At 49.8% G+C, this 27,828-nt stretch overlaps 1 protein-coding gene across 1 annotated transcript; it reads right to left on the minus strand.

The window, feature by feature from the left end:
• Positions 1–525: 525 nt before the first annotated feature.
• Positions 526–27,828, minus strand: ITGAD (integrin subunit alpha D). The gene is made up of 30 exons (XM_081558188.1): positions 27,747–27,828; positions 26,024–26,129; positions 23,809–23,912; positions 23,603–23,673; positions 23,357–23,471; positions 18,950–19,080; positions 17,928–18,073; positions 16,968–17,121; positions 16,719–16,869; positions 16,094–16,167; positions 14,257–14,386; positions 14,010–14,152; positions 13,697–13,837; positions 13,396–13,605; positions 12,438–12,568; positions 12,162–12,319; positions 10,757–10,911; positions 10,398–10,529; positions 8,296–8,369; positions 7,918–8,059; positions 5,248–5,361; positions 5,057–5,136; positions 4,867–4,950; positions 2,875–2,953; positions 2,610–2,717; positions 2,433–2,510; positions 2,124–2,237; positions 1,881–1,982; positions 1,355–1,465; positions 526–909 (listed from the first exon to the last, which is right to left on the minus strand). The coding sequence occupies exons 1-30, from the start codon at positions 27,790–27,792 to the stop codon at positions 793–795; spliced, it is 3,501 nt and encodes a 1,166-aa protein (XP_081414314.1). The 5' UTR covers positions 27,793–27,828; the 3' UTR covers positions 526–792.

Consider the following 27,828-nt stretch of genomic DNA (forward strand, 5'->3'; position numbering starts at 1 on the left):
CTGACATGCCCCGAGGGCTCTCTGAGTTCCTGCTGTGTGGAGACAACAGTGATTTCAAACACAGATCTACAGCCCCGTGTGAGAGGCTTCATGAGCTAATTCGGGATTTGGAATATTTCAGTCATGCTCTACACCATCGTTCACGGGTCTTCTGCATTATTTGGGGGAAGTTAGATGCTCCCTTTCTGGAAGTGTGGTTCTCCTAGCTTCGGGGGACCCCATTCAAGGGTTCAAGCTCTGGACATTTCATTCACCTCGTAGGACAGTCAGCTCACTTGTCATTACCAGGTAGCCTAGGCGGAAACCCATGACCAACACACACACACACACACACACACACACACACACACACACACACACGGAACTACTTTTGGCCTTCTCTCCTAACACTGCTTACAGTGCACTTATGCTCACAGGTCCCAGTCTATTGAGAGAGTGAGAAAACACCTGTACCCACGAGCAGCCCGACCCGCCTAGAACAGCATTGAGGTTCCTGGATTAGAGCTCTTCCTTTCAACATAGTTATCTTATAAGCATCCTCATTTAATGTGACAGTTCTTATACATAAGAGAATTCACACTGGCATCATGCCCGCTTCTGTGAAATGTGGGTCATCACCAAAGAAGTCTGGTAGATACGGAAAAATATAAAAATCTTTTGACCCCTTGGGAAGATGACTTGGCACCTGGTAAGTTGCTTGGGCCAGTCCCCGCAGAAGTTATTTCCCCGGAAGTGGGTTGGTAGATGAAGCCAAGGTCAGCCAATGGGAATAGACATAAATGGGAATGTGGATTATTCGGACAAAGGTGGATCTGGAGTCTCACTGTGGATATCTTCCCCATTGAATGGAGCAGTGTCTTTAGGCTTGTTATCCATCATTTCTTTGTATTGACGTTTGAAGAAGCCACACTGTGAAGGGAAATAAATGAGAAAATTTGGATAAGAGGGCAGAATGGGAAGTTGGGAGTAGGAGGAAGCTGAGACAGAAGGGAACTAAGCAGCCTTGTATTTGTGTGTCAGAACACTTATATGAACAACAGCTATCACCAACTGAGTGTTTGCTGTGTGCCAAGCTCTGATCTGTACACATCATTCATACATTCTGCATATGCTGGCCTCATGTTTGTCTTGTTTCAGCCATTCTGTGATGGAGGCATTATTATCATTTCAAAAATAAGGAAACAGGCTCAGAGAGGTTGGGCAACTTGCCTGACATTAAACAGTGAGTAAGAGCCAAAATGTGTACCTAGACCAGCCTGACTCCGCTATCTGAGTTCTTCCCTCTATACGATCCTGTCTGTGGGAGGGCAGGGCCGGATGCTGGTGGTCTCAGGAGTGGGATGAAAACACTCACCTTGTACAGGGTGGCTGTGATGAGAGCCAGGAGCAGCAGTCCTCCCATGGAGCTGCTCACAAGGAGGGGCATGGGGTTGTAGACCTCATACTCTTCTAGCACCATCTCCACCTGATTTGGGGATTTTGGGGTCAGAAAGTATCAGGCCTCCCACATTCCCTTTTTTTTTTTTGGACTGCGTCATACAGCATGTGGGATCTTAGCTCCCCGACCAGGGATCGAACCCTCTCCCGCTACATCCTTGTATTGGAAGTGTGGAGTTTCAACTACTGGACCACCAGGGAAGTCCCTCAATTTCCCAGTCCTTAACTCCCTTTCTTCCTTCATCAGACTCTGCCTCAAGAGGTGACATACAGAAGCCCTCATGGGCTTAGGGACAATTGTCCCATCCAGGGGCCTCCATCCATCCTTCCTCTCTCCAAACTTGCAAGCCCTATCCCCCCCACCCCCTAACCACTCAGCATCACAGACTTAGCATCAGGAGCCCTCTGACCAGCCCGGCTGCTGCCTACCACATGGTCACTACCTGGGCTCTCAAAAATGCCTCCTGTCCTGAAATCTGGGTGTACACAGATCTGTTGAATGTGACTTCAGCCATGCTCACGACCAATGTCTTCTTCTGCAGCAACTGCAAAAGAGAAGGGGAGAGCTGGGAACTAGCTCTGTGGAGGGCAGGGGGGCACACAGGCAGCTCAGGGATAGAAAAACACCCTAGCTTGAGGAGGGGCACAGACATTTCAGGCCCCACCTGAGTCAGGGAAGGACGTACCTGGCTGGCCCAGCCGAAGCTGAGGTTGCCCTTCAGGATGAAGTCAAGTTCCTCCTGGACGCCAAAGGAGGGGATGTCACAGCGGAACCTCAGGCAGTCAGCGGTGGAGCAGTCCTGGGAACAGGAGAGGAGTGAAGTTGAAGAGAATCTTCAGTTAAGCAGGAACCACAAAAGAGAATGAAATCTAGCTGATTTGGGGATGGGGAATAGATAAACCATCAGAGGACATAAACATGGCTCTGAAGCTTAGCAGTCCATTTCCCGGGAGCCCCCACTGCCCAGCTGGTCCTGCGGTGGGACCTTTCTCACCAGCACGAGACTGCTTGGCATCTGGGTCTGGAAATCCGGCTGCTGGGGAGGTTCCCTCTCTGACACACAGGGGAGACTCTAGGGAAAGAGAGAAATAGCTACAGGATGATCCACTGGTTGGAGGGTATGGGCATTGTGGGATCAGACTCTGGGGAGTGATGGAAGGCAGGTGGGCACCTGTGAAGGGGCCACCAACGCCACATCCCACACGGCCACACCGTTCAGCAGGACGGGGACCCAGAAATGAACGCTGATGGCCAGATCACGCTGACTCAGGTTATTCACCTGCAGAAAACAGAGACAAATCATGACTGTGGTCCCTGGAGCATCCCAAGTCCCATCCCTTTCCTGGCTCCAGCTCCCAGCTCTTCTCCATCCTTCCCCTACCAGCTCCCTACATCCCCACAGGAGGGACAGACATGGATACTCCCTGGCCTCTCACACGATATCGATGCTCAGCTTCTCTTCTGCTCTTCTGGTCAGAAGCTGAAAAATTGAAGTACTTGGTGGATTCTTCTTGCCTGGAGAGAGAGAGGGCTTGTGTGTGAAAAACAGCCCGGGGGACCTCCTTAGATGCACCCTAGCTTGCTGGGAAGGGGCCTCGCAGGTGACCCAGGGGATCGGTGATGGTCCCCATGCGCCTGTGCAGACTCAACTTTAGCCTCAGTCAGGGAGCTAGACCCCACAAGGGCAACTGAAAGATCCTGCATGCCACAGCTAAGACTCTGTGCAGCCAAATAAATAAATATTTAAAAGGGGGGTATAACAGTAACTGTATCATAGAACTGATAGGAGGGTTGGGCTTCCCTGGTGGCTCAGATGGTAAAGAACCTGCCGGCAATGCAGAAGACTCAGGTTCAATCCCTGGGTTGGGAAGATCCCCTGGAGAAGGGGATGGCTACCCACTCCAGTATTCTTGCCTAGAGAATTCCATGGACAGAGGAGGCTGGTGGTCTACAGTCCTTGGAGGTCACAAAGAGTTGGACACAACTGAGCAACTAACACTGCTACTAAAAGAAGGGTTAAATTATGTAAATGCATGTAAAGTACTTAAAACAAGGCCTGGCATGTTGTAAGGATATAAATGTAAGCTCTTATTGTGAGTTTTAATGTTTTCCCATGGATAGAAGGGGAAATTCACACATAGAGTCTGGAAGGACAATGACACTGCTTGACCTCCCTCTCCAGTTCCCCTAAAAATTGGTACATCAGCAGCAGCATCAAACTCTGTCCCATGGCAATATTATAAGCTTCTGACCAACTCTAAAGTATCTGGAATTTAGCCAGGTAGGTGAGGCTCCTGGTCTTGCCCCCAGCCTGGCCTGTCCCCACTCCCTCCCCCACTTTCAGAACCCAGAGCAGCAGCCCTGCACCTGCCCTTCCTATGGCCTGCTGAGCCTTGTGCTCTTACAAACCATCCCGACAGTTTCTCACATCTCTGTTCTCCCCTGAGTTTTATGAAAACCTGACCTTTCTTTGCTCTCTGTGGTGACAGACCATATCCTGTTGGAGACAAGTTCCCCACTTCAGAGTATTCAGAAAAGCCTCAGTTCTGAATCTAGTAGATTCAGTCCAGCGTATGGGTGTTTGGCACAAAGGCTAGAGTTGGCTTCATGTTAAAGGAAGTCTGCACCTTGGAGAGGGAACAGAGGATGCACAGGGGTGGCAAGGTATGTGTGTGTCTCACCAGCAGGTCAGTTCATCAGAGGAGAACCACGAATTATGGGATATGGTGGAGCGGTGGATAAGAATTCGCCTGCCCACGCAGTGGACACAGGTTCGATCTCTGGTCTGGGATGATCCCACATGCTTTGGGGCAACTAAGCCCGTACACCACAACTACTGCCGCCTGCATGCTCTAGGGCCTGTGAGCCCCTGTGTGTCAACTACTGAAGCCCATTTGTCTGGAGCCTATGCTCTGCAACAAGAGAAGCCACAGCAACTAGAGAGTAGCCCCTGATGTCCAAAACTAGAGAAACCAGTGAAGACCCAGTGCAGCCAAAAATAAATAAACAAATAACAAATAAATATAGCAGTAAAAAAAAAAAGAGAGAGAATTATGGGACATGGTGTGCTTAATTGCTCTGTTGTGTTGGACTCTTTTTGATCCTATGGACTGAATCCCACCAGGCTCTTCTGTCCATGAGATTATCCAGGCAAGAATACTGGAGTGGGTAACCATTCCCTTCTCCAGGGAATCTTCCCAACCCAGGGATCAAATCCGGGTCTCGTGCATTGCAGGTGGATTCTTTACCATCTGAGCCACCAGGGAAGCTATGGTGCTATGCTGTAAATATATGGCTGATCACAAGAATTCCCACGTGAGAAATCAGAGGGGCTAGCTTAGATACCCACCCTCAAAAGAGCAGGCAGGCTTGCAGGGGGAGGTACTAGGCTTGGAGGAAGGTCCGAGGGGAGGACAGGGATTAAGTACCTGCTGATCACTGTGTAGACAGCATATTTCACTGGGAGCTCCAGCAGGGAGGTAGTCTTGTTGGATGTAGGCTTATTATTTTCGCTGGAGGGAGAGAAGAGTGCCTGGTTGGGAAGGAATCCAGGAAGAGTCTCCGGCTGGAGCGTGAAACAGGAGAGAGAGGGACACACCCTACCTGGCCTGAGCTCACCTGCTTACGTTGGCGCTGAGATGCAACTTGTCTCCCAGGGTGGCCTTGTAGGAGACATCACATGTGACTATGAAGGTGCCCTGAGGGAGAAGAAGGAAGGGTTGAGGATGGGGAGGGCCATGGTGGAGAGAGAGAAAGAAATGGGGTCAGGACGAGGGAGAAGAGCAATGAGAATTGGGGGAAGCTCTGACCTTAATGCCCTCACGGAAGATGGGGTGGTTGATGCTACAGCTGGTGCTCTTCAGGCCCTCGTTTCCCGTGGGCACTGCCTCACATGCCAGGCGCAGGGGACGCCAACCAGGTTGCTTCAGAGGAGAAGGAATTTTTAAAAACTTAGCCAAATGCATATATAGGCTTGATGCATAACAGTGGTGGCATTGCAAAGCCTTAGGGGAAGCTCTCAGTAAATGGTTCTGGGAAAACTGGCCCATACAAAACAAGCAAACAAATGAACAAACAAACACTGGATCCCTACCTCACTCCATACGTTAGAATAAATCCCAACTGAATTAAATACTTAAATGTAAAAGGCAAACTTATAAACCTCTTGGGAGATAATAGAGGGGAAGGTCTGTATAACCATAGAGTAGGGAAGTACTTCTTAAACGTGATACACACATAAGATACTAAATGCAAAGGAAAAGTTTGATAAAAGTCAACCACAATCACATTAAGACCATCTAGGGAAGGAAAGCCAGTTAATCCTAAAGGAAATCAACCCTGAATATTCATTGGAAGGACTGATACTGAAGCCCCAATACTTTGGGCACCTGATGTGACAAGCTGACTCATTTGGAAAAGACCCTGATGCTGGGAAAGGACAAGGGGATGACAGAGGATGAGATGGTTAGATAGCACCACCAACTCTACAGACGTGAATTTGAGCAAACTCCCAGAGATAGTGGAGGACAGAGAAGCCTCGTGTGCTGCAGTCCGTGGGGTCGCAAAGAGTCAGACACGCTTTAGTGACTGAGATCTAGAGAATAAACTAGTGATCACCAGCGGGGAGAAGAATGGGGGGCAGAGCATACAGATCAGGTGTCAGAGGTGCAGACTACTGTTTATAGAATAAATAAGATACGAGGATATATTATGCAGCACAGGGAATATAATCAATGTTTTATAATAGTTTTAAATTGAATGTAATCTATAAAATACTGAATTGTTATCTTGTACACCTGAAATTAATATGATTGTAAATCAACAATACTTTAAAAGTTTCAGAAAAAAGGAACATACAATATGCTTCCTTATGGCAGAAATCGAAGAGCCTCTTGATGAAAGTGAAAGAGGAGAGTGAAAAGGCTGGCTTAAAACTCCACATTCAAAAAACAAAGATCATGGCATTCGGTCCCATCACTTCATGGCAAATAGAAGGGGAAACAATGGAAACAGTGACAGACTTTATTTTCCTGGGCTCCAAAATCACTGCAGATGGTGATGCAGCCATGAAATTAAAAGACACTTGCTCCTTAGAAGAAAAGCTATGACCAGCCTGCTGCTGCTGCTGCTGCTAAGTCGCTTCAGTCGTGTCCGACTCTGTGCGACCCCATAGACGGCAGCCAACCAGGCTCCACCATCCCTGGGATTCTCCAGGCAAGAATACCGGAGTGGGTTGCCATTTCCTTCTCCAGTGCATGAAAGGGAAAAGTGAAAATGAAGTTGCTCAGTCGTGTCCAACTCTTAGCGACCCCATGGGCTGTAGCCTACCAGGCTGCTCCGTCCATGGGATTTTCCAGGCAAGAGTACTGGAGTGGGGTGCCATTGCCTTCTCCATGACCAGCCTAGATAGCATATTAAAAAGCAGAGACATTACTTTGCTGACAAAAGTCCATTTAGTCAAAGCTATTCTTTTTCCAGTAGTCATGTATGGATGTGAGAGCTGGACCATAAAGAAAGCTGAGTGCCGAAGTATTGATGCTTTTGAACTGTGGTGTTAGAGAAAACTCTTGAGAGTCCCTTGTACTACAAGGAGATCAAACCAGTTAATCCTAAAAGAAATCAGTCCTGAATATTCATTGGAAGGACTGATGCTGAAGTTCCAATACACTGGCCATCTGATGTGAAGAACTGACTCATTGGAAAAGACCCTGATGATGGGAAAGATTGAAAGCAGAAGAAGGGGACAACAGAGGACGAGATGGTTGGATGGCATCACTGACTCGATGGACAAGAGTTTGAGCAAGCTCTGGGAGCTGGTGATGGACAGGGAAGGCTGGCATGCTGCAGTCCACGGGGTTGCAAAGAGTCGGACACGACTGAGTGACTGAACTGAACTGAACTGAACAAGTTTCCATTTATATAAAGTTCAAATATTGGCAAAACTCAGCAGCATTATCTAGGGATATATTTATGGGTAGTAAAGAAATACAAGGAATTGAGTATTACAAGGCAGTATAGTAATTACTTTTGCAGAGAGTGTGAGGTTAGGATGAGGAAAGGTATATAAAGGGCTTCTGGAGGTGCTAGAAGTGCTTTATTTCTTTTCTTTTCTTTTTCTTTTTATTAACCTTTTGACTTTGCCACGCAGCATGTAGGATCTTAGTTCCCTGACCAGGGATCAAACCCCTGCCCCCTGCATTGGCAGCGCAGAGTCTTAACCCCTGGACCACCAGGAAAATCCTCCCCATCTTTTAAATTTATTATTATTTAAAAAAACCTTTGGAGTGCTTTATTTCTTGATCTAGATGTTAATTGCATAGACTGTTGTTTAATATTTAGTTATTAAATTATACATATGCCCCATGCACTTCTCTCTTTGTGTGTGTTATATATTTCATCATAGAAAAAATAAAAGGAACCTATTATAATCCAGAACAGGAGAGAGGTCCCAGCCACTGAAGCCCAAGGGAGCTGTTTACCTGGATTGCTAACGTGCGTCGATAGGACAGCCCTGCTGGATAGTAGAAGCTAATCACCGTTCCGTAGGAATCCTCGCCCTCGTTGGACACCGTCACTGTCACATTGAGCTCCAGGGAGCTCCCCACCACCAGGGTCTCCAGCCTGAACAAGGAAGGACAAGATTGGGAGAGAGACTCCGAGGAAATAGGTTGGAATTGAATCAGGAGTGGGGGCAGGGCTGTGGGAACGCATGAGCTATGGGCTGATGACCTTCCAATCAAAAGCACTTCTTTGTTAGAAGGAGAGGCAAAGGGAAACACAGGGGCTTCCCATCCTATGAGGATGGGGGCCCCCAAAGCTATAGTGTATGGCTATGAAAGGAGACAGAGCTCACTCACCCTGAGAAGCTCAGGTTGACACTCAGGTCCCCTTCACAAAGGTGATCTTGCCCACAGTTCTTCTCAAAGGGGAGCTGCAGCAAAACAGTACATTCTCTTCCCAACCGTGTCTCAATCCATCCCCAGTCTCATTAGGAACACTCGTCAACACTGAGCATTACTGAGCGCCCACCCTGTGCTAGACTCTGTCCTAGCACTCACTGTCCTAGACTCTGGCAAGGAGAGGGGAGGGCGGACAATGCGGGAGGGGCAGCTAGAATATGAAAGAAAGAGAAGACAAGATCCTTGGCTTCAAAGAATGTAACATTTAGTTGAGGAGTCAAATTCAACTGGAACAAGCATTCAGCAAACATGATTAACAGTCGATAATGAGACAGGTTCTGCACTCGGAAAGGCGGCAACTGCAGGTGAACTAGACATGGTGGTTCTTACGTTCAAGGAACCTACAATCCCAAGGGATCCACAGAAGCAGAGGCAGATGGCTATCACGTGGTAGTTGGCCTGGGATCACCGTGATACAGTAGGAGGCCAGAGAAGTGACAGGTGCTGAGCATGGTTTTCAAAAGAGAAGGAGGTAAGGCTGGGGCTCTGGGGATGAGAGGAGATCTTTGAGGTGGAGAGAATATGTTTTTCCAGATAAGAAATATGACATGCAGGAAGGATATAGAAATCAACTGCCAAACCGTGTCTTCATCTGTTTATTATGTTGCCCTTACTAGGAACACTATGAGCAATTACAGCTACCTGTCGTCACTGGACAGTGCCTCCTCTTGAAAACAGAAAGGAATTGTAACATGAAAAAGAAAGACAGACAACATGGACAAAGACATAGAGGTAGAAATGAGAAAAGTTGGGGGACTTCCCCAGAAATCTAATGGTCAAGACTCCATGCTTCCTATTATATAACACAGGGGGCTCAGCTTGGTGCTCTGTGATGACCTAGAGGGGTGTGATGGGAGGGCTGGAGGAAGGCTCAAGAGAGAGGGGATATATGTATATTTATAGCTGATTCATGTTGTACAGCAGAAACCAACACAACATTGGAAAGCAATTATCCTCCAATTTAAAAAATTGCATCTGACTAGAGATGATCGTGAAGTCACTCAGAAAAAGACAGACACCACATGATATCACTTATATGTGGAGTTTAAAATATGACCCAAATGAACCTATCTACGAGACAGAAACAGACTCAAGGGTATAGAGAACAGACTGGTAGTTGCCAAGTGGGAGAGAAAGGGAGAGGATTGGATTGGGAGTTTGGGATTAGCAGATGCAAACTGGTATATACAGAATGGATAAACACCAAAGTCCTACCATATAGCACAGGGAACTATACCCAATATCCTGTGATAAACCATAATGGAAAAGAATATGAAAAAAATGTATATGTATGTATAACTGAGTCGCTTTGTTGTACAGCAGAAATTAACACAACATTATAATTCTACTATGTGTGTGTGTGCATGCTAAGTCACTTCAGTCATGTCCCACCCTTTGTGACCCCATGGACTGTGGCCCTCCAGGCTCCTCTGTCCATGGGATTCTCCAGGCAAGAATATTGGAGTGGGTTGCCATGCCCCCCTCCAGGGGATCTTCCCCACCCTGTAATCAAACCCAGGGATCGAACCCTCATCTCCTACATCTCCTGCACTGGCAGGCAGGTTCTTTACCACTAAAGCCACCTGGGAAGCCCAATTCAACTATACCTAAAAAAAAAAAAAAGATTCCATACTCCGATGCAGGGGGTACAGGTTGGATCCCTTTTCAGGGAACCAAGATCCCATGGGCCAAGTGACACAGTCAAAAAATAATAATAATAATAATAATTAACATAAATAAATTAAAATGTGGGTTTGAAAAATAAAAGAAAAAGTTCAAAGGGTCTGCAGAATGAGAACCAGAGAGTCAATGTTGGGGCAAAGTGGATAATCAGCCGAGATGTGGGTAGGGCTCCAAGCTGGGCCAGGCTGTGGTAATGGGGTAGAAGCATGTTAGATTTGATGTGGTTTCGTGGGCACCTGGGAGCCACCCTAGGTTCTTCAGCACACAGAGACACAGCGAGAGTCAGCATGTCCCTGGGACTTCCTAGGAAGACTCACGGAGGCCGTGAAGAGGTCCTGGGAGCCCACTGCCAGCACGGGGCGGAGGTTCTGAGATGAGGCGATGGGCTCCCCCACCAGGGAGAAGTTGAGTCGCAGGATAATGGGGTTCACCATGTCCTCCACACAGTCCTGGAGAAGAAGGGGCTTTAAAGAACCTGCTCTTCTCCTCCTTACTGGCTATCCCTAGGGTTTCTCCTCCACTGCATCCATGCCGCAAAAACCCAGTTCCCCAGCCCCAACTTTCCCCTCTCCCGCCCCAGGCTCCCCGCCTTTCCTGCCTCATTCAGGAGGGAGTGGAGGTGTCAGAGGCTGGCCTTGGGCTCCTTCCTCCCTCTCCCTCAACCCACAGTCCTCACTGGTAAAAGCAGCTTCATGGAGTCACAGTGCTTTCCCAGCCCCAGGGTTTTTCTTCGAGTCAAAGTCCAGTTCTTGGTCTCACCAAAAACCGCACGAGCAATCAGCCGACCTGGATCCAACACCAGATCGTATGTGACAGAGCTTCGTACGTCACCTGAAGCAGAAGGGACGGAAGACGGAAAGTGAGAGAAACGCGAAGGTTCTGTTTTCATTTTTTCATGCAATGGAGATTCGATGAGCACTTTCTGTGGGCCACAAACTGTACCAGGTGCTGGGATACAGGTGGAGAAGATGGAGAAATATGGTCCCTGCCCTCATGAGCTCACAGCCTAGAAATGGAGACCAGCACGATGGACATAACATCACAGCGTGATCCCTGCAAGGGCCGGATCCTCAGTGGTACCAGACAGGGCTTGCTAACTCAGATCTGGCGATCAGAGATGCCTTCCTGGATGGACCTTGTCTGAGCTCTAACCTAGAGGATGAGCAGGGGTCAGGTGAAAAGTGGGGAGGGGAAAATCCCATATTTGGGGAACGGTGGCTAAGACCAGAAGGGAGAGGGAGGCTGGTACATTAATGAAAAATTATATGGAGGGGGCTTCCTGCGTAGTTTAGTGGTGAAGAATCTGCCTGTCAATGCGGGAGACACAGGTTTGATCCCTGATCTTGGAAGATCCCATATGCTGTGGAGCAACTGAACTCATTTGCCGGGACTTCGGAAGCCCTTGCGCCCTAAAGCCTGTGCTCCACACCAAGAGAAGCCTCTGCACTGCAACTAGAGAAAAGCCCGCACAGCAAGGAAGACCCAGCACAGCCAAATATAAATAAAAATTTTATAAGTGTATGGACTGAATTCCCCTGCGGACCAGTGGTTAGGACTCCATGCTTTCACTGCCGGGAGCTGGAGTTCGATCCCTGGTCAGAGGAACTAAGATCTAGCAAGACCTGTGGTGTGGCCAGAAAAAAAAAGGGAGGGAGTGCTTGGAGTAAGGGAGACTGGAGAGGCAGAGGGGCCAAATCAGCGGGGTCACAGTGGGCGAGAATTTTAGTCTTTATAAATGCAACATGGGAGCGGGTGAGCAGTGGTGAACTGTGTTCAGGACCAGTCAAGGTAGTTCCCAGTGCAGAGTGGGTGGGAAGGAGCAAGAATAGCCCTGGACACAGCTCAAAGTGGGTGGGATGGAGAAGCCTTGTCCTCTGGGAAGGTGGAAAAGAGGGCAGATCTCCGATGTATCCTGGAGAAGGAAACTAAAGGCCTGGGTGTGGGAAGAGGGAAGGAGAAGGGCAGTTGGGTGGATGTGGAGGTGAGATCTGGGTTCCTGGCTCCATTCTGTCCTGAGGATAGGGCTGGGTGAGGGGGCGCCTCTGGGAAGTAAGGGTCTGGTCTACCAGGAGGAAGCTCACCTAGGTGATCCTGTGAGCTTTTGTGGATGGTGAGACAGACTGTGGCTTGCCCAGCTTCCATGGTGGTGGTCAGCTCATCCCAGCACTGATACACAGCCTTTGTCACTTCCGGGGGTGTGAATTTCATAGTCACGTCCACGTTCAGCACCGGCAGGCTCCTGAGGGTGCATAAGGGGCTGAGGACCGGCCTCTGGCCTCCGGCGGGGAGAACAAGGGAGGGGTTGGCTTGGTGAATCAGACACAGGGGCAGGCAAGGCAGAAGGGGGCAGTTGTCACCTGAGCAGTAGCGCGTGTCCCCGGGCCCCCACAGCAAGGTCCACCAGTCCATCCTGCGTGAGGTCCTGACCCCCACTCAGTGAACGCCCGAAATACTGGAGCCTGAGGGAGAGCTGGGAGCCTGTGATCCGCTGACCCGAGAGAGAAAAAAGAAGTGCAAGTCACGGAAAGGTGACGGGAAAGGTTTGAGAAGGAAGATTTGGAAAGGACACTGAATAGAGTAGTTGAAGAGAGAGGAGGCCGACATCCTTGGTGGTCCAGTGGTTAAGATTCCACGCTTCCAGTGAAGGGGGCACGGGTTTGATCCCTGGTTGGGGAACTAAGATCCCACATGTCACAGGGCACATAATAATAAAAAAATAAAATTTAAAAAAAGGAGGAGAGGAGTGGAGAGCAAACAAAATGAGGTCCCCAGGATTCCCAGACAGAGATCGGAGCACTTTTGGTCCAATGAGGACCTTGAGGATGCAAGTTAATGACAAAATCAAAGCGTAATGAAGAGAGCATAACAAATTCATTTATTCATCCTCTATACATTCATTCATAAATATTGCAGGAATGGACAGCTTAGTGCTGTCCTCGAGTTATCTTTACAAGAAGTCAATGGAATTTGCTCATCCTTTGATGTTTCACAGAAGGAAACCAAGGTTCACAGAGGCTAAGTCAGTCACTTGCCTAAAGCCACACAGCCCACAGGGCTGGTCAGGCATTTGACCTGGGGCCTGTGATCTCTTAACCACTAAGCTGCCCACACAGTTTGAAGTCTGTTTGGAGTCACAGGAGAGAAGAGAGAGCATTTGTGCTTAGCCGGGCCAGGGGCAATTCAGGGAAATAAACCACTAAAAGGAGCAGGGGAATGGTCACTGCCGAGACCGGGACAGGAGGTGGCATCAGATGAAGCTCAGACACTGGACAGGAGGTGAACAGAAGAGGTTGAAGGCTGGGGGGGGGGCCTCACCTGGCTGTGGGAGGGGCTGATGCCCAGTTCTGAGGTTCCATGGAACAGGTAGACAGCACCCTGGTTCTCCTGCTCTCCCGGAGCCCCAATGGCCACATCTGCCAGCCTGTCCCCATTCACATCCCCCAGCACTGTCAGGGCTGCCCCAAAGCGGCTCCAGGGGTGGCCGGGCTCCCCTCTCAGAACAGCATCACACTTCCACTTAGCTCTCTGCAGAATGAGAATAGTGTCAGGTCCCACCCCAGGCGACCCCTCCACCCACACCCAGACCCCCTCAGCCCATGTCTCATCAGCTACTCACCCCCCGGGGAAAGGGGCACACGGACACCTGGCCCCCCTGGGTCTGCTCATAGAAATGAGGGGCCCCGATGAGGATCAGGTCAGAACTGTTGTCTCCATTCACGTCCAGGGAGCAGAGGGAAGCCCCGAAGTAGGAGCCGATCTGGAGGGCAGAGTCTGGAGTCATCCTGTCTGCCCTCTACCAGGGGCACACCCCCTGGGCCAGGTCCCGCCTCTCCCCAGACATCAACACCTCCCCCATGGGCCCCGCACCCAGCCCCCGCACCCTGCTCTCTCCTCCTCCTCTGCCCCTGGAGACCCCGTCCACACTCAACCTGGCTCCCTGTGACTTCAGCCTTCGGCTTCCATTGCCGGGACACCTGGGTGAAGAGGACCACCTTCCCAGTGTGCTGATGGCGGGGAGCCCCCAGGATCAGGCTCTGTTCCCCCTTCCAAAAGGCCAGCTCTGTGGAGTAACCTGAAGGGGCCAGGGCTCAGCACTGAGGCTGCCCCACCCCCGGGCCCCTGTCCTTCCCAGGCAGCCCATCTCCTGCCCAGCCCCCAACCGCAGCCTTGTCTCACCCAGGTAAGAGTCCCTCATGTCCACGTGCTCCTGGGACATGTTGATGAAGGTGGGTTTCCTATTTTGGGGGTACAGGAAGGCACCTCCAGACCAGCTGAAGCTCCCCACAGCCCCCAGAACCGGTCCATCCTGGGAGGAAAGGATTCCAGGGTGAGCAGGTGGGAAGAAGACAGCCTATTCTGAAGAAATGCCTGCCGCTGACTCCGCCCACTCATCTGGAATTCTATCTCGTCATTTCTAGCTCTCAGCAGCAGCCTCGTGTCCCTGACTCCTACATCTCTCAGTCCATCCCCACTGCCACTGTCAGAGTCACCCCAGCGCCTCTCACCCACTGTCCTTTCTGCCTCCTCGCTTGTTCTCCTCTGCTTCATCTACTGTCCCAGAGTTGGGCTTTTTAAACCCAAATGTGCAGCCACTACCCTGCTGGCAAACCAAGGTGATTCCCTGTTACCAAACCCCCGAGAGTGGCATTTGCTAGCATCCTTCGTAATCAAGTCTATGGAGTTACCCTGTGTTCCAGAACACACCAACCCTCTGACCTGGACACTCCTCTCTGCTTTTTCTGGGACTCAGCTTCTCTCTCTGGAAGAGTCAATCTCAAAGTTACATCTGTGAGATGTTCCTAGGCTCCCTCAGAAAGTGCTAGGCATTTCCTCCACTGAAGACTTTGTTTATTGCCTTTTCAAACTCTTGATTATGGCTAATTTAGGACATATACAAAAGTCAAAAGGAACGCGTAATGAACCCATTAGTACCCGTGACCTAGCATCGCTGATTAACTCATGACAAACCTTGTTCCATTTCTCCGTCCCCCTCAGTTGCCCTCAAAATTATTCTCGGTAAGGGGCTTCCCTGGTGGTCCAGTAGCTAAGACTCTGTACTCCAAATGCAGGGAGCCAGGGTTCATTCCCTGGTCAGGGAACTAGATCCTACATGCCACAACTAAGACCTGGTGCAGCCAAATAAATACATCAATAAAAATTATTCTGGATAATATCCTTCTGGATATTTTGAACACATACCTCCTTTCAGACAATTGTCTGTTTCTATCGTCATAATACTTTGGCCACCTCATGCGAAGAGCTGACTCATTGGAAAAGACCCTGATGCTGGGAAGGATTGGGGGCAGGAGGAGAAGGGGATGACAGAGGATGAGATGGCTGGATGGCATCACCGACTCAATGGACAAGAGTTTGGGTAAACTCCGGGAGTTGGTGATGGACAAGGAGGCCTGGCATGCTGCAATTCATGGGGTTGCAATGAGTCGGACACAACTGAGCGACTGAACTGAACTGAACTAAAATGATCATCACTTCTCTGGTCTTCGTGGTCTGGTCTTTCTCAACTCTCCAGCCCTCTCTCTATGCTGCCCCTAGCTCTCTCTGCTCCAGCTGCGCTGGCCCTTCTCTCACTCTAGTGTAGTAACCCCATTCCTGCCTCAGGACCTTTGCATCTGCTGTTTCCTCTACCTGGAGCAATCTCTCCCTAGATATTTCCAAGCCTCGCGCTTTCTCATCATTCAGCCTCAGTGGTTATTCCTTAGCCCTCCTCTGATCACCTCTCTTTTTCTATTGCAGTGCTTGGCACCATCTGAAAGTCTTTCATTTCTTGTTTTTTTATCATCTCCTCCCACTAGTTATGCATTCCAGGAGAGCAGGGACCTCAGCTATCCCAGTCTCTGCTGTGCTTCAAACACCTATATTCACTGCCTGTGTGTCTCTCCCAGACTAGACAGTGAGCTTGAGGATCAAGTCCACTTTCTTGTTTATTCTGAGTCCCGGCTCCCAGCCCTGGGCTGGTGCCTGAGACTCTTAATCAAGCACATGCTCCACCCACCATTGTGAGGATGGAACTGAAGCCTTCTTGAGACATCTCATGCTGGAAGGAGCTACTTGTCCTCGACTGCGTTCCTGTGGGGGGAATGGGTCATTCAGGCTCCCAGAGACCTAGAGACCATGAGGATTCAGAGCAGAGAGAGGAGAATGTGGTCTGGGGCTTGGGTTCTGATAACAATTTGGGGCGAGCTAGAGTAGGGATCCAGAAAGAAGACTCTTGGACTGCAAGGAGATCGAACTAGTCAATCCTAAAGGAAATCAACCCTGAATGTGCACTGGAAGGACTGAAGCTAAAGCTCCAATACTTTGGCCACCTATGTGAAGACCTGACTCATTGGAAAAGACCCTGATGCTGGGAAAGATTGAGGGACAGAGGAGAAGGGGGTGACAGAGGATGAGATGGTTGCATGACATCACCGACTCACTGGACATGAGTTTGAGCAAGCTCCGGGAGATAGTGAAGGACAGGCAAGCCTGGAGTGCTGCAGTCCATGGGGTCGCAAAGAGCCGGACACAACGGAGCTACTGAACAACAACAGCTCAAGTAGGGACAGATCCTCGGGACTGTGGGGGACAACTGGGTCTCAGCTCTTTAATTCTGACACCCAAACTCACTCCCCGTTTACCCTCAACTGCAAAGATCTTCTCCTGAAGCTGCTTCTGGATGCTGCTGAGTGCTGCAAAGTTGTCCACCTTGAACACGTGGTCCTCCGAAGGCTTGGAGCCAATGGTGTTCAGCTCCTTCCTGGCCACGTGTGCCTGGAAAGCATCTCCCACCTGCGGCAGAGAGGCACATGAGGAAGAGGGGCCCGCCAGCCCTTCTACCCGGGGGAGGTGAAGGCTGAGTCTGGGGGAGCCAGGAGGAAGGGATGTACCCCAATGGCATAACGGATGATGTTGGCTTTCTCTGCCTCGGGGATGACGTCGGTGTATTTCAGGGGGTCTTTATATTTCTCCCCATCTGTGATGACAATGAGGATTTTTCTGGCATTCGTACGGGCCCCATTCTTACTGTGAAATAGTTCTCTCCTGTCAAGGAAGAAAGGGGGTGATTCTACTGAGATTCTGGGAAGCAATCATTTGCAGCACTAGAAGCTCCTCTGGAGAGACTGGGGAGGCCTGGTATCCTGAGACGCAGATAAGACATGGATTCATACTGACAAAAATTACTGGCCCCAGCACCTAAGCCATTTTCTTCCCGGGCCACCTGGCCCACAGGATTGGGCAGGCACGTGGTAGTACATAGAGAGTGAGAATAGATGAGGGATGAGGAAGAGAAAAGAGCTGAGTGGGGAGAAAGGCACAAAGAAGACGCTTGGCAATAATCCCTGAGTCCCTTCCAGGGAGGTAAAGAGGAGCTGCATCTTTTTTTTTAAAATAAAATCCACAGCCATCTATCTCGCACTCCTTGGGCAGAAGCACTGCGTTCATGTTATCTTGTTTAATCTTTCCAACCACATTGTGAATTTATCCTCATCTGACAGTTTTCCAAGACTTAGAAAAAGCTGATTACTCCAACGGTGACCCAGGTAGCAAGCTGGGAGCCAGAATGGGAACTGAGAAGCAAACCCAGGTGGGCTCAGAGTCCAGCCAACCCAAAGCCAGGCAAAGGGGAAACACACCGCAGAGGAGTTCGGCCCTCGCCCTGGCTCAGGGGATTGCAACCAGCGAGGGGACCAGAAACACTCCAGGAAGACCCTGCCTGCAGCCCCCTCGCTTCGCCGTGAGCCCTTTTCTCCAGATCCTCCTTCAAACACTAGAAAGGGCTGGGCAGACCGGCCCCAGATAGCGGCGGGGAAACATTTTATACGCAGGCAGTGGGGGTCGGAGCTTACACAACTTTCAGGATACCGGTGGCTGTGAATGTCAGACCATTCAGCTGGGAGATGGGATCCACCAGCTTCCGAGGGCTCCGAATGGTCCGGAATTGGCTGAAGGTGAAGTGGATCTTCAGAAGGTTTGAATATTGCATCAGCGAGAACTGTGAAGGCCAAGAAAAGGGCCCTGGAGCTCAGGAGTTGCTTTTTTTTTTTAGTAAGTTTTAAATTTTGGAATAATTTTGCGCTTACAAACCATGTTTCATGGGATTTTGAGGCCTGACAAGTATATACTGAAACCCAGAAAAAGAAAACTGGAAAATCAAAGCTAAATACTGCTTCTTTCATAGTTTACAAAGAATAAGCTTGCCGACTTCCATATTTGTTAAATTTAGAATTAAAAAAACTTTTATAATACACGAAATCAATTTGAAGTCTATATTTCCTTGTTTCTCAAGAATTTATGGGCTTCCAGGTGGCTCAATGGTAGAGAATCCACCTGCCAATGCAGGAGACTCAGGAGACGCGGGTTTGATCCCTAGGTAAGGAAGATAACCTGGAGAAAGAAATGGTAATCCCCTCCAGTATTCTTGCCTGGGAAATCCCATGGACAGAGGGGCCACAAGAATTTATACACACATACACATATATACACTGGTTACTGGGAAAAAAATAATAAGATAAATCATGAGTTATATGGAAAACATGATAAAGAAATCATCAATTATTCGGCCAAGTTACCTTCAGTCAAATTTCACAGCAAAATTATTTGATATTCCTTTCAATATATTTAAATAGCAAAAACCTATTTCCTGTGGCATGTGGGGACATAGCAAATGTGATGGGGGAACCTCCTCTCTGGTCAGGTCTCCAATTGGCCCTGCATGGGGACCATGTCTTGACCTTGGACCCTAGCTTCCTCAAGGCACAGGCCTATTGATCCAGCCCCCAGTGATGCCAGGCAGCCTCCCAGATTGGCCTTCCCAGAGGTAGACCCTCCCCCATCCCACTCCTCAGGCCTCAGAGGGCCTAGTCTTCACCTGTGTATTGTTGTCCTTGGACAGGTCCATCACAGCTCTGACAAAGTTCTTCATCCGTTTAAAGTCGGTTTGGTCAATGCTGCCAGAGCCATCAATCAAGAAGGCGATGTCCATCTCTTGATTTGGACACTCTGCAGAGAGGAAGAGAGGAATCAGAAATGCATGTTTGAGGGGACTTCCCTGGTGGTCTGGTGGTTAAGAATCCTGCCTGCCAATGCAGGGGACACTAGCTTGATCCCTGATCCAGGGAGATTCCATATGCCTCGGGCAACTAAGCTGTGCACCACAACTACTGAGCCCACGCACCCTAGACCCTGTGCTCTGCAACAAGAAAAGCCACTGCAATGAGAAGCCTGCACCCCACAGCTGGAGAGTAGCCCCTACTTGCTGCAACTAGAGAAAGCCTGTGTGTAGCAACGAAGACCCAGCTCAGTCAAAAGTAAATAAATAAATTAAAAAAAAAAAGAAACTCATATGTGGGTCCCAGCCACTTCCTGGGGCCCAGAAACCCTTTCTGCTCCACAAAGTCAGAGAGCCATTCTTGGCACAGGGACCAATCCCCACACTATCCACAGAAGAGGTCCAAATTTGTTGTCTCAGCCCCTTCTCCCTTTAGCAGAGTCCCTGTTTCTCCCCTCCTCCCACAAGGTTTACAAAAGGGGAGAAAGAAGCAGAGTATGGGAGCCGGGTGGGGTCCTCACTCTGTTAGTCAACAAATATTTATTGATTACATACGTCAGGGATACTGTGGAGCATGTGTGTGTGTGTGTGCGCGCATGCTAAGTCACTTCAGTTGTGTCCAACTCTTTGCGATCCTTTGGACTAAATGTAGCCCACCAAGTTCCTCTGTCCACGGTATTTCCCAGGCAACATACTTAAACATTGCCATTTCCTCCTCCAGGTGACGTTCCTGACTCAAGGATCGGACCCCTGTCTCCTGCTTGGCAGATGGATCCTTTACCATGTAGCCACCTGGGCACCCACACAGGATTATCGCAAAGATAAAAGGAATGAATATGTCGGTGCTACGCTCTCCATTCATCCCACCCTTTCCTTTCCACGCTGTGTCCTATACAGCACAGGGAGCTCTGCTCAGTGCTCTGTGATGACCTAGAGGGGTGGGATGGGGGAGCGGGAGGGAGGCTCAGGAGGGAGGGGATATATGTATACATATAGCTGACTCATTTTGTAGTACAGCAAAAACTAACACAACAATGTGAAGGAGTCCTACTGCAATTTAAAAAAGGAATGAAGATGTACATAAAGTACTTAAGACAGGGCTTGGGACCCCATAAGGGGCAGTTGTTATCACCATCATCATCATATACCAGGCATTTTTCTGTGCCCAGGGACACACCTGGAGCAGATGCTAAGGTGTGCTCCCAAGCCCTGTCCCCCATCAGGATGGAGGTGCTCATTCCCAGCTGTAGGGAGTTGACTGTCAATGGCTCCCAGTGGAGTTCCTCCCTAGGTGTCACCCTACTCAAAAGGGAGGTGTCTTGCTCAAGGTTACACTTCCTGGTCCAGGGGGCAACCTCTACCCAGCCATGCTCCAAGCTCCCGGTGGGGCGACGGAGGCCTCTCACAGTTTACCCTCTCCAGCTACTCAGTCCTGCGTCCCTCATACTCTCATGGGAGTTGCTCCTGAGAATATTCTCAAGGGAACCTCAGAGTCCGTCTCTAGGGAAATCTGACTGAAGACCAAAGCTTTATAAAACATCTCATTCCTGCCCTTGTGGGGTCCACACAGTAGTGGAGAGACACAGCATATGCACATGAAGAAATAAGACATTTCAGGCTGTCCCCAGACTTACGTAGGGGGTTGTGGTCTCCGTGCAAAACCCAGCTGATGCCTCTACCAGCACCCCACATCCTGTGTTGGTCTCAGGGTGCTGGGGGATCAGGCCACCACAACGTTGAGGTGTGAGGCTGAGCTGTGGCAGCTGGCCTCAGGTCACTGAAGCAAAAATGCCTTCTCCCAGCTCCTCACTCCTCCCTGACCCTGCTTGCTCAACTATCACCAGTGCTGAGAAGAAATGGAAGAATGGAAGGTCACTTTCCTCCCCGCTTCCTTGAAGACTAGGAAATCCAGCCACTAGGAAATCCAGCCACCCACACGGCAGGTGGCTGAGTGTGTGCTTAGGTGCCCCCAAGCTGGGTAGCTGGTGTCCTCTGTAACCGCACCTGTACTAGTACCAACATTTTTAGCTGCATGACAAAATCCCCCTCCCCCTCCACACGCTCTCTCAGAACAGGCCTGTGGCCAGCGCCCTTGCAATGTCACTTCTGTTTCTTGCTCTTTTTATTGTATCCCACAGCAGGCACCTGGCTGTAGCTGACTGCCTTCTGGAAAAAGAAGCAAGCCAATCAGGCAAGGTTGGTTCAAGCTCTGGGCTCTGCCACTTCCTAAAGTGGAAACTCATCTCTCTGAGCCTCAGTCTTCTCATCTATAAAATGGGGATCATCCTGGCCTCCACTAGGATCCTATGAGGACCTAGAAGTTGATGCACACCCAGCACCCAGTACCCAGCACTGCCTGGCGCACAGTCCTTCCACATCTATTCAAACCTGCCTTGTCTGCACCAGTTTTACACATGTATGTCCATTTTCATCAGATATCACACCTCATGAGCCCCCTTAACATCTAAGAGAAGACATTTACCACTTAGTGTTCAAAGCCACCTCTCCTGCCCTGCTGCACAGACATCCCTGGTGGGGCCTGGGACCCACGAGAGTCTTTGCCACTCTATCTGTCCCCTCTGTAGACTCTGCTCTCACAACTTTGTCTGGGGGCTATTTCTGCTGCTGCTTCGCTTTTGGCTAAAAGCCCACGAAGTGGGCTTTGTGCTTTCTCTGGGCCAAAACATATGCCTTGAGACTCCCCTGGTGGTCCAATGGTTAAGAATCTGCCTGCCAATGCAGGGAACATGGGTTTGATCCCTGGTCCGGGCAGTAAGACCCACATGCTGTTGGGCAACTAAGCCTGTGTTCCAGAGCTACTGAGCCCAAGCTCTACAGCCCGTGCTCCGCAACAAAAGAAGTCACTGCAGTGAGAAGCCCACATACCACAACTGGAGAGTGACCCCTATTCACTGCAGCTAGAGAAAGCCTGCGTAGCAGTGAAGACCCAGTGCAGCCATAAATAAATAGATAAGTAAACAACAACAACAACAAAACATATGCCTTGTGTGGTGCCTGGCTCTCACTGGGGGCCCACTGTTTCCTTTGATGCCACGCACGGGGTTATTTATCTGTGCCTTCCTCCTGGTCCAAACAGATAGTCTTCAGTTAGAAAATCAGTCATAAAGGCAATCACATACACATGCCAGGCTGGAGTCTAAGCACTTAGACATGTATATTAAATCTTTTTAATCCTAATAACCACCTCAATTATTAAGTTCCATTTTACCAATGAGAACCAGGGAATGAAGCCACCTGCCCAAGGACACAGAAGATGAATTTATAAAGACTGACCCTCAGAGGACTTCGCTAGTGGCCCAATGGTTAAGAATCTGCCTTGAAATACAGGATACTTGGGTTCGATCCCTGGTCTGGGAAGATTCCACATGCCTCAGAGCAACTAAGCCCATACACCACAACTACTGAAGCCCATATGCTCTAGAGCCCGGGAGTTGCGCCTACTGAGCCCATGTGCTGCAACTCCTGAGACCTGTATGTGCTCTAGAGCCTGTGCTCTGAAACAAGAGAAGCCACCACAATGAGAAGCCCTCACACTGCAGCTAGAGAGTAGCCCCTACTCACTACAACTAGAGAAAGTCCGTGTGCAGCAGTGAAGACTCAGCATAGCCATAAATTTAAAAAAAAAAAAAAAAGAAAGAAAGAAAAAAGACTGATTCTCAGAGAGAGAGATTTCTGTAGGGCCTGTCTAGGCACCATTCTCTGTGGGAGCCATCAGTGCTGGCAAAATTGTGCCTCACACTCCCCGTGATTGGGTCCTTTTCTGCCCTTGTAAGGGGAAGAGTGAGTCTGGGGGTGTCTTGGCAGACTAGCAGAATGATCCCTCTTGGATTCTTGCACCTATAGTCCTCACCTCACATTTTCACCACCCAAAGCCCTTCCTCTGGAAACCAGGAGGCACCCCTGCACCTGTTGGCTGATGTGGGACCCTCATGCCTCCTGCAGCAGCACCCTGAGGCTGCTTCCTGCCCAATCAGAGTCACCATGGCTATCCCAGCTTAGAGGTCCTGCTGTGACTACACTTCTTGTTGGGCCAGACTGTGCCCCCAGCCCCTGCTGAGCTTGCCGAGCCCTCTGGGAGGGGGCCCGGGGCACAAGAGGCCCAGGAAAACAAAGATCCAGGAGGTGGAAACCCAAGTTTCATGCTCTGCTCACATGAGTGGTTCCAGCACGCGCTCCACCCAGAACTGGTGTCTCTGGGGGACCTACCTGGCAGGGTGGCGGGGACCGTCCGGATGATCTGCAGGTGGGAGCCCAGCAGGAGGCAAGTGCCTTTTATGTACATGTTCTCCCCACAGGCCTTGTGCACAGTCGGGCCGCAGGCCTGGGGGCAGAGCTGTGGGTGAGGGGGCCCCCAGAACACTCCCCCTCCTTTTCCCTCAGCCCCAGCCTCCTCTGCCCGCCCCGTCACTCTGCTTCTCCCTCAAGACCCTCCAGGAAGCCAGAAACACTCACCAACAGCTGGGAGAGATGGGTGGATGCTGCCAGGGACAGGCCCAGGGACATGTCCACAGCCTCTGAGGGGACTGAGAGGGCAGACACACAGGGTCACACCCACGGGTACAACCTCACTTGGGGGGACAGTCTGGGCTGGAGGCTGAGGAGGGGGCAGTCCTGTGTAGGAGGGTTGAAGGACCCAGTCCCTGGGGCAAGTCACTCACTGTTCAGCGAGATGGGCTGACACTGACGGGTGGCAGGCCAGCAGACGTACAAACGTCCTGTTTTGTTGGCTGTGACCACCTCCAAGGGGGCTCCCACCACGAGTCTGGAGGTACAAACAGGACAGACAGTCACAGGAGGGGTGGGGGCATGGGGTGCTTTGGGTGAAGAAGTGTCATGGGGAAGTGAGATTTCATGAGGGGAGCTCTTGGCCTCGGCCTGTGTGAGGCTGTTCAAAATCAGGGACTGAGTCTGACCCACAGAGGCTGAAAGGCCATGCTGGGCTTTCTGTTTGTCTGTTTGGGTACATGTGCATGTATATAAATATACGTGTATTTGTGTATGCAAATAGTTTTGGAGTTTGTGTGTGTGTGTGTGTTTTAACATTCACTCAGAATAAAACTATTCAGAACAAAAAGTAGCATTTCCCAACCACAAGTCAGTGCAATTTGTCTCCTAGGAGCCATCATTCTGAGCAAGCCATCATTCCAAGAAATAGGTCACCTCAAGTTAAATGGAAAAATGTCCTAAAGCCAATAGATAATTCTGTAATTAATTGGACTATTTATTTATTTACAATTTTATTTATTTATTTGGCTGCTCCGGGTCTTAGTTGTAGCAATGGGGGATCTCGTTCCCTGATCAGGGGTTGAACCTGGGCCCCCTGCATTGGGAGCATGGAGTCTTAGCCCCTGGACCACAAGGAAATTCCCAAATTGGATAATTTAAATATGATAAGCAATGCAATTTAAAGCAGCTTTATCAGAAATTGCTTCATATCACTTATATCCATTTATAAATGCAACTGTTTAGTTGCAAAACTCCTTGAGAGGAGAGAATTTTTTAATTTGGAAAAATGTTCTCACTACCAACAATCTCACTATTCAGATGAGAAAACTAGACAAATACTAATGTATTTTAACTGATTAGCCCAGCAAGACTTGTTGAATTGACCTTTAAAGATTCATTCTAGAGGACCATTCCCTTATGGAAACCTGAAATCCTTGTTTGTCCAAGACTTGAGGATGACATTGAATCAGGTGGCTGGAGATGTAGCCATTTGGTTTCTTCTGGCACAATCGGGTAAATAAACTTCTTGTCTTAAACTATTAATCTACAGGTTTTTCTTTACCCCAACCCATTCCTTACATGTTAGCTCAACATTTTCATTATGACTCAGCAGAAACCAGGAAAAACAGTTGCTTTGTAGCAATCAGAATGTCATCCAATATGTATTGTATACTTGGTTGGAAAGTCGCTCAGTTGTGTCCGACTCTTTGCGACCCCATGGACTAAAGTACTGGTGAACAGCAGACAGTCAAGGGTTTCATTTTTGAAAAAAATAGGGCCTGAACACAAATTGATGGTAAGTGGGACAGAAGCTGTCTGGATTTGTTGGGTGTTGTGTGGTCATGTGGGGCTCAAGGGAAGCCAGTGGGGGGAAGTGCTGGAGAGATTCTACATCTTGTTCTACGTGGTAGTTACCTGGATACACATATGTCAAAAATTTATTGAGGTGGACCTTCTAGATTCGTGCATGTCAATCTCTGTGTCATATTTCAAAACAGAGAAAATAAAACTCTAGGGCCTGACATCTGCTTCCATGTCTTCAGCCTGCCAGTTGAGGGAGAAAGGAGAGATGCACATTTAGGACTCAGTGACCTCTGTGTGCTTTTTCTTGGCTAACTGAAACTTCCTGTGCTCTCAGGGTCATTGCCAGTGCCACCGCCTCTGTGAAGTCCTCCTGGAATTCCCTCCTGGGTTTGATGTCTCCCTTCCTGTGGCTCCCAGACTTTGGTTATGCTTGCATCACATTGTGACTTCAACTCTTGGGCCCCTGTCTCTGGGACCCAAGAATGTGCCCTTCTGGAGGCAGGGTATGTACATAATTTGCCGATCCCAATGCAAAATAAAATTATGAGGCCTCCTGTTCTTGGAAAAAAGATTTTATCTCCCTTTCTTCTACAGGCCCTCCCTCTCTGTTATCCTGGTGTTTCCTGTTTGCTATTTAGTGTCACACTCCTTCATGCACCAGGAATACAGCACAGATCCTTAGAGGCTGGGCAAGCCAGGTACAGCAGACCCTAACCTTGCCCACCTCATGCAGGTGTTGTGAACAGGTTTGTAGCCCATGCTGCCCTTCCTCCAGGTGGTAGCAATCAGAATGCCAGCCTGCAGGTCAAGGGGGCGGAGTTGGGAAAAGTGGGAGGGGCCTACCTAAATCTGTCAAACTGGACCACGCTCTGGCCAAAGCTGGCTTGGTCCTCTCGGAAGACCAGGGGCTCCTCCACATCCAAGTTGAATCCATGATAAGAAGCCAAGCCTGAGGAATACAGGGAGGTGGGGGTGGGGAGAACAGTCAGAGAAGCCCCTTCTCCTTTGGACCCCTGACTTCTCGGGGTCTTGACACCCACCACGCTCAGACTTAATTCCCCATCTGCCCAGGAGAAAGGCATTCTTATTATTGCCACCTGTGTGGTTCCCGTGTCTCCTCCTCCCTTAAAAATAGTCTAATCACAATACAGAGGGCAACCATCCAGAGAAATGCCCCTCACCCACAGCCTGAAATTAGGCCAGTCACCTTCTGGTAGGTTATATAGAGCAGGAATATCCCTTAAAGATAAAGTGACCATACAATTTATTGTCTAAACTGGGACCTTCCAAGAGGGGAGGGGACACCATTAATAATTACACCAGGGACATTGGTACTGCCTCCAGGCAAGCTAGGATGTATGGTCATTCCACTTAAAAACTGTCCTACTCCATCTTCCCATTAGGATTGGGGAACAGACTTAGAAGTCTGTAATTTATTGTTTGTCATTTTGTATTCTCCGTGTCCTCGTTCCTGGTGCCAGGCTCTAGGAGGACAAGGACAACAACACCTGCCTTGTCTTGGTGCCTGGAACCAGTGCCCAGGCCTTAGCAGGTGACTTTAGCATTTAGTGACTGACTCTGAACCACACAGCAGGTCACTCGTGCAGCCAGGATTCCAACTCGCTCTCCGGATTCTTGACTCATACCAGTGGCTAAGCTAGAAAGCCCCAGGGGAAGACACTTTACATTTCAAGAGATTTTCCCAGTCCTTTCTCCCCCAACCAATCACCTTTCCTCTCCATTCCTCCTAGAAGCCTGTTTGTCTCTGGATGGAGGAGCTGATTCCAACCACAAGAGTAGGGAAGCTTTAAGAAGACCAGGCATCAAGCCAGGCAGTGACAAGGAGGGTCCAGACACCTGAACCCTGGGGCTCTGGGAAGAGGCCAGATGTTTAGGGTACGTGCCCTTACTGGGGCCACATGCAAGGGAACTTCACGTCCGACATCTTCCTCACAAAGGGTGAATCTATTCCTAGTCTGGAAGCAGACCCTGTGATCTGACAGGTAGAGGATACCAAGGGACTCAGACTCAGGTGCCTCAGGGGCCAGGGAGGTGACATCAAAGAGTGAAGTGGGCGGGTCTGAGCCCCAGGGGATAAAGGGGGCAGCCATTCCCAGACTCTGGTACCCAGAGCAGCCAGACCTTCCCATTTCTCAGGAGAAGCTGGAAAGACTCAGGAGATGTGCAGGACCAAGCAGGTGCCTCTAAACTAAAGTCTTCCCATCTCTTGTGGATGGTGTGGCCTCCCTTCCCAGGGGCCCTGGGGCAGATGCCCCTCACTCCCAGCACCCACTCCAGGGCCCCCAGGAGAGGAAGGGAGAGGGAAGCCACGGGCAACCTGGAGAGCAGCTCACCTTCCACCCAAGCATCACCCATGAGCCCACTTCCCTCAGCTTGGCCCAGCTCCTGCCCCTCCCTAGATTCCAGGCCATTCCTCCCACCACACCAGACTGGACAGGAGTCCTTTCCTTTTCCTTCAGCTCCTCCTGCCTGCCCTACCAGGCAGAGAGCACCACTTCCCCCACCCACAACAAGGCTTCTCACAGCCCCGAGGACCCCCACTCACCAGTCAGGAACAGCACAACTGCAAAGGCCATCCCCAAGCAGCTCATCAGAGAACAAGAGGAGGGCCGGGCAGCAGAGCACTG

The sequence above is a fragment of the Giraffa tippelskirchi genome, chromosome 13 (assembly GCF_054371585.1).
Source record: "Giraffa tippelskirchi isolate mGirTip1 chromosome 13, T2T-mGirTip1v1.2.pri, whole genome shotgun sequence".
NCBI lineage: Eukaryota > Metazoa > Chordata > Mammalia > Artiodactyla > Giraffidae > Giraffa > Giraffa tippelskirchi.

Bases quoted from the DNA above. Each gene is read 5' to 3' on its own strand.
- ITGAD (XM_081558188.1), bottom strand. From the start codon at position 27,792: ATGAGCTGCTTGGGGATGGCCTTTGCAGTTGTGCTGTTCCTGACTG. The intron at 13,606-13,696 runs GTGAGTAGCTGA...CTCATTCTGCAG, and splicing joins TGTGCCCCTTTCCCCGGGGG to AGAGCTAAGTGGAAGTGTGA. The intron at 910-1,354 runs GTGAGTGTTTTC...TTCCCTTCACAG, and splicing joins TCACAGCCACCCTGTACAAG to TGTGGCTTCTTCAAACGTCA.